Source organism: Lycium ferocissimum, chromosome 5, assembly GCF_029784015.1.
Source record: "Lycium ferocissimum isolate CSIRO_LF1 chromosome 5, AGI_CSIRO_Lferr_CH_V1, whole genome shotgun sequence".
In the NCBI taxonomy this organism is placed as follows: Eukaryota; Viridiplantae; Streptophyta; class Magnoliopsida; order Solanales; family Solanaceae; genus Lycium; species Lycium ferocissimum.
Window position 1 is genome coordinate 32,111,886 of NC_081346.1, and position 12,928 is coordinate 32,124,813.

General features: G+C 39.7%; 1 protein-coding gene across 1 annotated transcript; it reads left to right on the top strand.

Annotated features, from left to right (window-relative positions):
• The first annotated feature begins 1,291 nt into the window (after nucleotides 1-1,291).
• LOC132057725 (uncharacterized) lies at nucleotides 1,292-3,605 on the top strand. Its single transcript, XM_059450332.1, has 4 exons — nucleotides 1,292-1,742; nucleotides 2,213-2,389; nucleotides 2,909-3,204; nucleotides 3,321-3,605. The coding sequence occupies exons 1-4, from the start codon at nucleotides 1,292-1,294 to the stop codon at nucleotides 3,603-3,605; spliced, it is 1,209 nt and encodes a 402-aa protein (XP_059306315.1).
• The last annotated feature ends 9,323 nt before the right edge of the window (nucleotides 3,606-12,928 follow it).

The following is a 12,928-nucleotide window of genomic DNA, read 5'->3' on the forward strand; positions in this document are numbered from 1 at the left end:
TATTCTTAGAAGCTCCATAGTTTACATTCATTTTGTAGGTAGTTGAAGAGTTGTTGTGTAACTCTTTGGGCACTTGTTATGTTTTGATTAAGTTATATAACATTAAAGACTTCTGCTAATTTTAATTTTGATATCTTGATTAGAATGCATTTATCTATAAACTGCTAGCAATTGAATAGTGAACCTTGCGAGTTCTAGTGTTGGATATTCAATGTTTAGGTTCTTCCGATGTTGTTCATGATGTCGGATGTCGGTCACGTCTAGGGTGGGTTTTGAGGTGTGACAAGCTTGGTATCAGAGCCAGGTTTAGATACATCCTAGGTTTACTGTCGGTGTCTATAGAGCTGTGTCTAGTGGAGTTTTCCTTGTGCAGACTGATCACCTGCATGATCGAGAAACTCCCGGGACATTTATAGGTGTTTTCTATTCTTCTTGTTTCCACATGGTGTTGTAGAGCTTGAAGCCCTTTCAGGATCATTCTAATTCGCTCGTTAATTCGTGCCTTGCAGAAATAGCCCTAACTCGATCCGAAACTGGTAACTCAGGACGCACCACAGGAACTCAAAATCTAGTGGGAGCAAACGCTAGTAATGGGAATAACGCTGGGAATCATGCGCCACCTCAAGCACCGCCTGCTCCTGCTGTTCCTGCTGCAGGTGTGACTGAGATTGGGTCAATGCAGGCGGCGATCCAAATGCTAATTGCATTAGTTGTAGCTCAGCATCAGCGTAGAGGTATGGAATCTCATGGTGAAGGTAGGCTTAAGCAGTTTCTGGATTTAAAGTCACCAGAGTTCTTTGGGTCACGAGAGTCGGATGCCCCCCAACACTTTATGGATGAGGCTTTCAAGGCACAGAGGGCAATGAATGCCCAGGGTTCTGAAGATGTAAGGTTTGCGTCATATCAGTTGGAAGACGTTGCTCACGCTTGGTTTGAGGTGTGGGAGTCTGAAAGAGGTAATGATGTTGTACCTCCTACTAGGGCCGAATTTGAGGAGGCGTTCATAGAAAGGTTTCTGTCTGATGAAGAGAGGTTTTCTATGGCTACCAAGTTTGAGAAACTTGAGTAAGCTACAAAATCTATTCGTAAATATAGCTTGGAGTTCACCGGTCTATCAAAATATGCACTGTACATGATTCCGACTGAGAAGCATAAGTTGACTCGTTTTGTACGTGGGTTGGTCCCACGAATTAAATCCACATGTGGTCTTTTTTTTGCTATGTCTCCTACTTGCACTTTCTCATCATTACTTGGGTTTGCCGAGCAATAAGAGAACCGAAAGAACGAAGAGATGGTGGAGAGAGATCAAAACAAGAAGGCCCGATTAAAACAAAGGAAAGGGCACTTAACGTCTACTCAATCTGGCGCTTATTCTAATGCCAGTGTGCCTTTTGGTAGACAAGGACAGCGAACTAATAATAATCAAAGCAGATTTTCTCAGGGTAGTAATCGACCAGCTATGTGGGAGGATAGTATTTGTCATCGCCGTAGGATTAAAGGCCACATTAAGAGAGACTGCCAAAAATGGCTACGTGAGATGGCTAATTTATCCAATCAGAAGAATGATTCACCTGCTTCTACTTCTGTTATGCATTTGCCTGTTGGCAATGCTGCTAAGAATCAGAATGCCCATGGTAATGGTAAAGGAAAGGAAGTTGCCAACACTTCTAATGAGGGAACAACTCGACTTTATGGGTTGACTTATAGGGAGGCAGCTGAAGCCTCTGATGCTGTGGTTACAGGTATTCTTACTATTTTCTCCTTTAATGCGTACTCGTTGATCGATCCGGGTTCAAACTTATCTCATGTGACCCCATATTTTTCTCTCAATTTTGGTATGGAACCTGAACTGCTATTGAAACCCTTTCTTTGTCGATACACCTTTCGGTATTCCTATTATTACCTCTAGGGTCTATAAAAATTTTGTTGTTGTGATTAAAGGTCGTGAGACTACGGCTGATTTATATGAACTTGAGATGTTCGATTTTGATGTCATTATGGGGATGGATTAGTTGTCCGCCTATTATGCTAATGTGGATTGTCGTCATAAGTTAGTTCGCTTTGCCTTTCCTGATGAAATTATTATTGTTGGAGAGTAGGTTTATTTTCTATCTTAAGGCTCGTAAATTGATTACTAAGGGGTGTATCTACCATTTGGTTGCGGTTAATGATACAAAAGTCATAGTACCTGAATTTGCATCTGTTCCTATAGTTAGTGATTATCCCAAGGTGTTTCCCGAAGATCTTCTCGGTATTCCTCCTGATAGAGTCATTGATTTTGGGATTGATGTTATTCCCGACACCCAACAAATTTCTATTCCTCCATATCGTATGGCTCTAGCGAAGCTAAGGGAATTAAAGGACCAATTAAAGGACTTGTTGGATAAAGGTTTCATCCGACCAAGCTCCTCACCTTGGGGGGCTCCAGTCTTGTTTGTTAGGAAGAAAGATGGTTCCCTTAGGATGTGCGTTGACAATCGCCAGCTTAATAAGGTGACCATTAAGAATAAATATCCTTTGCCTAGGATAGATGATCTATTTGACCAACTTCAGGGTGCTAAGTTCTTCTCGAAGATTGACTTAAGGTCTGGGTATCACCAATTGAAAATAAAGGAGCAGGATATTCCAAAACAGCGTTCCGTACTCGTTACGGGCACTTCAAGTTTCTGGTAATGTCCTTTGGGTTGACTAATGCGCCTCTTTGCATTTATAGACTTAATGAATCGTGTGTTTAAACCTTATCTGGATCATTTCATCATTATTTTCATTGACGATATTTTGGTGTATTCAAAGAGTCGTGAGGATCATGCAAATCATCTGAGAACAACCCTAACAACACTTAAGGAGAACGAGCTTTATGCAAAATTCTCTAAGTGTGAATTCTGGCTTAATTTTGTGTCTTTCTTAGGCCATGTGGTGTCCAGCGACGATATTAAGGTTGACTCTCAGAAAATTTCAGCAGTGAAGGATTGGCCTAGACCCGCGAGTGTGACTGATATTCGTAGTTCCTTGGGTTTGGCTAACTATTACAGAAAGTTTGTGAAAGGCTTTTCATCAATAGCCTCACCATTCACTAAGTTGATGCAAAAGGCTGCTAAGTTTCAGTGGTCTGAAGCTTGTGAAAAGAGTTTCCAGGAGCTTAAGGCGAGGTTGACTTCGGCTCTTATGTGGTGTATTGTGATGCCTCTAGGATTGAGTTGGGATGTGTGTTGATGAAGAATGGTAAGGTGATTGCTTATGCGTCCTGACAGTTGAAAAAGCATGAGAAGAATTACTCGACTCATGACTTCTAATTGGCTGCTGTGGTATTTGCTTTGAAGATTTGGCGTCACTACTTGTATGGTAAGCATTGTGATGTTTTCACTAATCACAAGAGTCTACAATATATTTTCAAGCAGCGAGAGTTTAATCTCAAACAAAGGAGATGGTTGGAGTTATTTAAAGATTATGACTTGAATATCTTGTATCATCCGGGTAAGGCGAATGTGATTGTTGATGCTCTGAGTAGAAAGTCTATGGGCACATTGGCATATTTGCGTGCACATGACATGCCTATGGGAAGGAAAATTCGAAGACTTGCTAGTCCTAGTGTTAGACTTGATTAAACCGAAGATGTTGAGTTAGTGGGAATCACGCCAGCACGGTCTGACATTGTAGAAAGGATCAAGTCCAAGTAGTATGATGATGAACTTTTGATGAAACTGCGCGATGGAGTGGAAAGCGGTGAGTACACTTCATTCACTGTTGGGACAGATGATAATGTCCTACGATTGCAAGGGCGGTTATGTGTTCCTGATGTTGACGGACTTCGACAAGAATTGATGGTGGAGGCGCAGAGTTCTAAATACTTTGTGTATCCAGGGTCCACCAAGATGTATAAGGATTTGAAACAACACTATTGGTGGAAAAGCATGAAGGGTGATATTTCTAACTTTGTGGCTAAGTGTTTGAACTGTCAACAAGTTAAGGCTGAACATCAAAGGCCTAGCTCAGAATATCGAGATTTCGCAGTGGAAGTGGGAGGTGATCAATATGGATTTCATTGTGGGTTTACCCCGCATAAAAGCAAAGTTTGATTCGATTTGGGTGATCATGGATAGACTCACAAAGTCTGCCCATTTTCTCCCTGTGAAGGCGTCATATACCGAGGCGGAGTATGCCAAGTTATATCTAAAAGAGATAGTGAGATTGCATGGGATTCCAGCATCCATCATATCTGACACAGGTACGCAATTCACTGTTCATTTCTGGAAATCTTTTCAGGAAGGTTTGGGAACTAGAGTGAAATTGAGCACAGCCTTTCATTCTCAAACTGACGGGCAAGTAGAGAGAATTATTTAGATTTTGGAAGATATGTTGCGAGCCTGGGTTATTGATTTCGGAGGAAATTGGGATGAACATTTACCTCTTATGGAATTCACGTACAACAACAGCTATCAAGCGAGTCTTTAAATGGGTCCTTATGAGGCTCTTTATGGGAGGCGTTGTCGGTCTCCAATTGGTTGGTTTAAACCAACTGAAGTAGAATTGTTGGGTCCTGACTCAGTTCATGAAGCAATCGAGAAATTTAATCTTATTGTACAATGACTCAAGACAGCTCAGAGTAGACAGAAGTCTTATACGGACATGAGGCGACGTGAGCTAGAGTTTTCTGTTGGTGACAAAGTATTCTTGAAAGTGTCGCCGATGAAGGGAGTAATGCGGTTTGGTAAAAAGGGAAAACTTAGTCCTCATTTCATTGGCACTTATGAGATTGTTAGGAAAATTGGGACGGTGGATTATGAGTTGAAGTTACCATCTGATATGGCCTTGGTGCATCCTGTGTTTCACATTTCGATGTTGAGGTTGTCCAAACCAGATCCTTCTCATGTGTTGAACCATGAGGAAATTGAAATTAATGAAGGGTTGTCTTATGAAGAAGAACAAGTTCAGATTCTATATCGTCAAGTTAGAAGGTTGAGAACAAAAGATATAGCTTCAGTTAAAGTCCTGTGGCGAAACTATGATACTGAAGAAGCAACTTGGGAAGCAGAGGAGGACATGAAGAAAAGATATCCCCATTTGTTCCCTATTGCAAGTATGAGTTAAAGTTTCTAGCTATTCTTGCGCGAATCATTTGCATTTGTTTGAAACAACTTGTGGTTTGGTGAATCCTTGGCAGGCTACGATTCTCATTCTAGGACGAATGATCTTGAGGGGGGGGGGGGGGGATAATGTAACACTCCGTAAATCCAGATTAAGTGTGAAAGCATTTTGGAGAATCGGACTCCACTGTTTTTGTTAATGAAAAATACGGCCAAAGAATACAGCCCGTATTTTGAAATACAATCCGTATTTCTGGGCGTATTTCACCCGCCTCCCTATGGGGTCCACTGTTTTTGTCAACGTAAAATACGGCCAAAGAATATGGCCCGTATTTTGAAATACGATCGGTATTTCTGGGCGTATTTCACCCGCCTCCAGCAGTGTGTATATAAAGCGGCATTCAGTTAATTTTATCACTTATTCACATTCTCATAAACCCTAAGGTCAAAAATCTTTCCGCCAAGTCTTCTAACATTAAGGTAAGAACATCTTTAACATTATTAATCAATCCTAGCATAAAACCCATGATTCTTAACATGATTCTTGAATGAAAAACCTAGGATTGCAAGGTAATCTTTCTCAAAGTGACTCAAGCTAGGGTTTTGGGTGTTCTTCATCGTAAAAGTGAATTGTTGAATTACGTAAGGCTTAATTAAGGTATGTCTCTTTTGAAAACCTTATTTTGGATGTGTTTCTCCTTTGCAAAAGTTCTTTATTGAATAAAAAGGTGAACTTTTCATACTTTAAACCCTTATGTCATGCTTTGATTGTGGTTGATGTGCGTGAGGGGAAAAGCCCACATTAGATCCTGATTGTATTATACTCTATACATGTATACGTAATTCTAATCGTTTTCCTCTACAAGAGATGGTCAACAATAATGGCTAAGGGATTGGTAATGGTGTTTTATGATGAATTAAAAGGCTCATTGATGATATGACTACCTTGAGATGAGTTGTGATTCGGCTTCTATGCTATGAACTTTACTGTTGTGTTTGGCCTAGCCACTTGGGAGGAAGGGTAGTCACTACGGATCCTAGTGTGGTAATGCCTAGCCATTCAGGAGGAAGAGTAGCCACCACGGGTTCGCTACTCTGGTGCGATTTATGCCTAGCTATTCGGGAGGAAGGATAGCCACCGAGAGTCTAATATTCTGGTGTGGTGGGCGGTTATATTTAGGGAACCTCAAAGATCATCCCTCCGATGTGATTCATTCTTGGGCCTGTATTGGCATGTGTGATATCTTTATCTCTTTGTGAAAATATTACTGATGAAAATCTGGCAAATTGAAAGGACATAACCGAAAGTTGTAAACTTGATAAAAAGGGGTTTTATTCGTTTTGACAAGCTTATTGAACCAAGTTGAGTAACTGTTTAACAATGATTTCACATGGTTTCCAGAACTGATTTCTTTACTTATTATCATATCTGATTTTTATATGTCATATTGTCCCTGAGGCACTCACTGAGTACGAAGTACTCAGGCATGCCATTGTTGTTTTTGATGGTATGTTACGTAACGAAGAAGAGCAGGTTCGTGGAGACTACAGCGCTAGGAGAACTTGTTGTTGCTGCTGATTTGGTGAGCCCACATGCTCATTCTTGGGTCATCCTCAATTTGTTTTTTCCATTTATTTATATTAGTTTTCCTGGCTGCGTCCCGATGATTAGACGATCATTCTTTATTCTTAGAAGCTCCATAGTCTACATTCATTTTGTGGGTAGTTGAAGAGTTGTTGCGTAACTCTTTGGGAACTTGTTATGTTTCGATTAAGTTATATAACATTAAAGACTTCCGCTGATTTTAATTTTGATATCTTGATTAGAATGCATTTATCTATAAACTGCTAGCAATTGAATAGTGAACCTTGCGAGTTCTAGTGTTGGATATTGAATGTTTAGGTTCTTCCGATGTTGTTCATGGCGTCGGATGCCGGTCACGTCTAGGGTGGGTTTTGGGGCGTGACAAGTCAGATTCATCATTCGCGTCTATCTCTTCTTCTTGAAACTCGGGAAACATCTCTAATGGTTCCTCTTCTCCCTTGACCTCTATGTTGACAGGCTCTAATTCTTCTTCCTCCATATCTTGGGACTCTTCTTCTTCCTTTTCTAGTTTTTCTTCATTAATAGGTTCGGAGGCTTCCTGTTGAGGCTCCGACTCCTCTTACGGGTCTGGTTCCATCACCTACGGGTCTAACCTAGCTCCTTGGTTTTCATTCACTCCTTCTGGAGTCCCTTCTCTAGGTGTCAAATGCCTTCTTTCTAAGGGTATATAATTCAGCACCAATTCTCTCATTTCTTTCGAGACATTCCCATAATACTGCTCTTGGGGTATGCCTCTGGCGGGTTTCCAACCATTTCCAGCAACCTGTCTACCTCCTTAATTTTCTTTCCTATTTCCTGGAGGTGCTTTTCCATTTATAGCACCTTATCCCTCAGCATCTCAGTTGTCTCTCCTAAAGTCCTCGCTTTCTGTTCTCCTTGATTCGCCATTGTATATCAACCTTTAATGGAGATAAATTCGGGTAAGTTTTAAGCTTTGTGGTTTTTCTTTAGGGTATGTAGTTTAGATCGTCGGATCAATTGTACTCAAGCTTTAATATATGACAACACACATAGCAAATAGGCATGTGAAGCACATAGCAAGTATTCATGTAATTTGCAGATATTTATACTACTCACGTTCTTAAGGCCTTTTTGAGTTAAGGCTCTCTTAACTGCTTGAAACATGTAAGTTCCATTTGTGAAGATGAACCATTGCCTCGAAAAATCATTATTAGTTAAGGGATTATAAATATGATGAAGCCAACATGGGGCTTGATATAAAGCAACAAATCAACAGGGTCCTCCTCCCGCGGCTAATGTCGAGACTTGGCTTTTCTTGGCCTTCTTGAGCCTTCAAAGGGTGGTCTGAATCCGAAGTCGTGCTTGATACATCTCCATCCTGACTATCACCGGATCTGTTTCTTCTAAAATCTTGGCCAAAGCTCATCTATGCTTTCCAAACATTCCGTCAAACGCTCTTCTTCTCAGGCATCGTGAGGAAGTGTGGGCCCTGTGATGGATGCACGGGCCAGGTGTCCCTGTAGCCACTCATAATACCCTGGGTCACATCCTGGCTCAAACCTGTCTGGAGCTAAAGTGTCAGGACCCCAACTCACACGACCATTCCATTCCCTGAGAATTATACCGGCGTTATTGATTTTCGGCTTGGTATGCTCGGTAATAAATTGGTCGGGGTCCCCCATCTGTGTGGTATCACTTGTCTTCTACCAAATTGCCTTAAAATCCAAGATGGATAATAAGGACGGGTTCCTCGAATCCTGACTAATGGCATAAATGCGAAATTCTTGCCTCGAACTACTCTCCTTTCAAAAATGAAGTCAAGAAACATCCACTGGATCCTATCTTCAGTCAACTCTGCAGAGAAATAGGCCCACGCCTCTTTGGACATGTAATCAAGGTTTGGACAGTAATTTGTAAGGCGATCTATCCTGTTGTTATTGCTCAGATATTGGACTTCAAATATGTTGATGTGTTTGATAATCCACCACCGTAGTAACATGTTACACCTTGGAAGTATCGAAAATGATTCCGCCAATTGTCTAAAGCCAGTAAAATGTCCGCCAGGATGATGGGTGCGTGTCGAAATACTTGGTTTCCTGATCCTTGGTTATACCATAGAAAATAGCATGGGCCAAGTAGATCACTCGGGCGTCTATGGCCAGTGACTCATTTTTTTAGAATACCATAGTGCCTAGTAGGGCTATGGCAAACGCCAAAGGTCTGACAGCTTCCTATTCTTCTCTACTCTTGAACTCCCTCGTACCGATTATGCCGGTGACATCCCCCGAACCTCCGTGCATGTATTCAAAGGCCACAAGAGGTCCTTTGTGCCCAGGGCGCCTCAGTTAAGACGAGAAATTTCATGATTTGGCCAACGGTGGGCATTTGTGAGAATAACAAGTTATGAACTAGCTTGTGTCGTCTCCTTAGATAGATTCCAATGCTGTCTATGGCATCCCTAATCTCTTCTAGGGTCGAAGTCATCTCGATATCAGCAAAATGGAACAACATTTCCTTGTCGCCCCAATGTCCGGCTAATACCTCTATGAGTTCCGAACGACCATTCATTGTCATGATAGAGGGTAGATGACCTAGAGTGTAGCTAATTGTCCTTCAATGAGCATCACCCAACCATTCCCACCAAACTCTCAATAAATTCTGAGCCTCGGTAACTACGTCAAAACAAATTCCGCATTCTATCTACAAAACAAATTCTGCATTCCATCTACAAGCTTTCACATAGCACATAAATGAAATGCGGTGTCTTTCAGGTCATAAACCATCCGAACACAAGGTAGCCTATCCTAATGAGCTTTAGTTAGGTCTGAGATACCCAAAGCTTGTCTAGGTATGAATGCTCTAGTTCAGTAGGGATTTGGTTTAGCTCAATTCTAGTTTTTACTAGATTGGGCTTTTCACAAAAGACCGGGAACCCGAACGGACAACTGGGGCTGAACCGTTAGGGTTGTTGGACGATCGTGAACCAACCCTGCCTCATAACGATTCTAAAATAAATATTTTGATTTTATACTGAAGGAACGACCGTGTGCTCCACGAAGTCGCCTTTGGAACAAACTGTAAAATAAATGCCAGGAGTGGTGGAGTTATGATATGCATGCAATGACAGTTAATAATTGCGGGAAAGTAAACACATAAATAGTTAAAGCAAATATACTCATATTATATTGGAATCCTTATGGTTAGAACCTTTAAGTCCCCAGTAGAGTCGCCATCTATAACGGTTCACATTTCGCGGGTGGGGTTAACGCTCGAAAAGCTACTTCGAACTCGTTGGTGCTCTTTCGGACTTTATTTTAAAAGAGTCGCCACCTAATTTTAGAAAATTAGAAAAACCTGTTTTGAAGGGTTTATTCATACGCATGAAAAATCCTTCGTAATATAAGGTTCTAGGTAAGAGTTATGGTGATCCCCTAGGGAAGGTGTTAGGTGCCCTAGTATGAAGGATCTGTACTATACGGTTGACCTTCGAATTCCAATGTATGAGTATTTTGCATGAATTGTTTATTTGGTGTTTATTTCCCGCATTATAAAATCTGTCATTTTTGCTTATCATTTTTGAAATAAATTGCGCATATCCCTTTTATATACAGGGTATTTAGGTTCGGATTTATAATATTCGGATACAACTAGTTCCTTTTACATATAAGGATAGTGGTAGTTTTGTAAAGATAGGAAAAGTTCATTTATTTAAAGTGTGGGTTGAAGGGGTTTTGTTCATGCTTGACTCATACATGATCCAAGTTAATCTGTTTAACACGTTTTCAGAATGTCCTTATCTAAAACTTTTATGTTTAAAAATGGCTTATACGAATTTCAATTTACATATATATGAGGAATTTTGCTTTTATATAATAAAACTAACTTTTTCTTTATCCCTGAATTAAACTTAAGGCCTAATACTTGTAAGAAAAAATGTGGCATTGTTACGTGGGCTTGTCCCAAGTTTTATTCTTTTTTGAAAATTAATTAAGTGTCTAGAGGTATTGATTTTTGTTGGGTCTTAGCCCCAAAATTCCATTTTTCTGTTACTGGGCTCAGCCCAAAACAGACCTTCCCCTTTTCTGAAAATTTTGTTAAGTGGGGCTTAAAAATGTGGTTTTAATTGGGCCTTAGCCCCAAAACTCCCATTTTTCGACTGGAATCAGTCCAAAAAAAGACTCGTTTCTGGTGCATGAATATATATATATATATATATATTGAAATCATTTTTTTGACTGGGCTTAGTCCAAAAAGAAACCTTTTTAGGAATCCATGTTTTAAAGAAAAATGTTCTGTTGGTCTAAAAACGTCAATTTGGTTTTTCTTCTTTAGGAAGATGGTAACAGTATTCCATAACGATGTAATCCTTATTATCCTTTTTACTGATTTACTTACTTAGCCATTTCTATTTTCAAAATCGTTTATACTAAGCTCGGGTTTGAAAAAATCGTGTGGGGACCTAAAGTCGAACTAAATGGAATAGGCACCGTTGTCCTAAAATAACTAGTTCATAATCATATTTATTCCAATAATATACATGAGTTTTTTACAAATTTTTAAAAAATACAAAATACAACAAATTATACATAAGAGAAAACATAAATAAATGAATAAATAGGAAGAAAAGGGCAGGCTAGGGGGTACCAAGCCCTTAGTTGGCCATTTTCACCTATGGCTGGGCCTTCTATAATATATATTAGCTTCCATTTTTGTCTTCTCGAACTCGATAATGCGAAAGAATGGCCTTTTGGGCTTTGGCCCAACAGGTTGGCTTAGACTCGGCCCAAGTGGCCATGGGGTGAAGAAGAGGAGAAAGAAAAAAGGGACCCGGTTAGTTTATATTTTTTTTAAATTATCACATATATAACTATACAAACATGTATATATACATATAATTTATTTACAAGATCTGAAGTTATCACATTCGCATCTGCGCTACTGGGCTTTTTATTGGTAGGGATTTGGGTAGCGAGTGGGAAAGTCACCACCATCCATGTTCGCGACGCCACACAAAATCCAAGGGCTTTCATGAACCCTAGGCATGGCAGGGCATCAGGAGAATGGCTTAAGACCAGACCCAAACAACTAACTTAATTTCCCAACCAATACAGCCAGAGGAGAAGGAATGATAACACAGGATTTCACATTCATTCATAAGGATAGCATAGATTGACATATGTAGGCACAGTGTAACCAAGAACCAAACAGAGATAGGAGGCATAGTATAAATGGAAGCAACAACCAAATACATGGTTATGGATGCACAGAAACTATATATATATATATATATATATATATATATATATATATATATATATATATATATATATATATATATATGTATATACAAGCAAACAGATATGGTCCAGATAAAAGGCCAACTAGGAACACTTAGACATAGCATGAACAAGGACAGACTAGAAGCAAGTAGACATGGTTTAGATAAAGTTAGCTATAGGTATCAATGTTAATAAGAGAGCACGAGGCAATTCACATAGTGGCAATCAACAAAAGAGACATATGGAGACCTCATACACAACTGAGCAGGTTCATATACACATTGAATTAGAACATTCATTTAATTCACAAAAGGACATGTGCAGGATCATAGTGTGGTGTAATAAAACCAATTGGGATTTAGAAAAACATGGCATAATTGAATATACAAAATCAGGCCTCTTTGAGTCTAACTAGTTGTTGCAAGACATAATGATATTCAGGAAAATAGACAACTAATGATGGCAGCAAGACAAGAGTATGTCAATCTAAGCACACCTAAGAGTGATTCCCACATTCTTTTGAATTGAGTTTTAGCTTGAGTCAATTTCAATTTGTCATTAGTAGGTTCATTAAGTCATTTTAACTTCATAGAATCATCACAAACTAGCCTGAATATTCAGCAAGTCATGTCATATTATAGGCTCTATCTAACCTAGTCACAGAGATTCCTATAAGGCAACCAGTCAAGTAGAGGCAACTAAACACATGGACCAAGTATTAAGGCTCACGCCAGGACTCAAATAATTCAAGAGGGAACATGACAGGCAGGCTTTTATATTGAGCCTTGAATCAGTTTGCTCTAGATAAGATTATGCCGGAATTTAGTGATTTAGGCATAAATTCAAGTTAGCAACTTGACTCACACTTTCTCTTTTTCTTTTTTCAGATTTTAGGCATGAGACAATCACACATATTAACTAGGACTAGTGTCAACTTTATTTTAATGCACTAGGATCTTCAAAAAGGATTCAGAGACATCTCATGTAAACAGGTGATC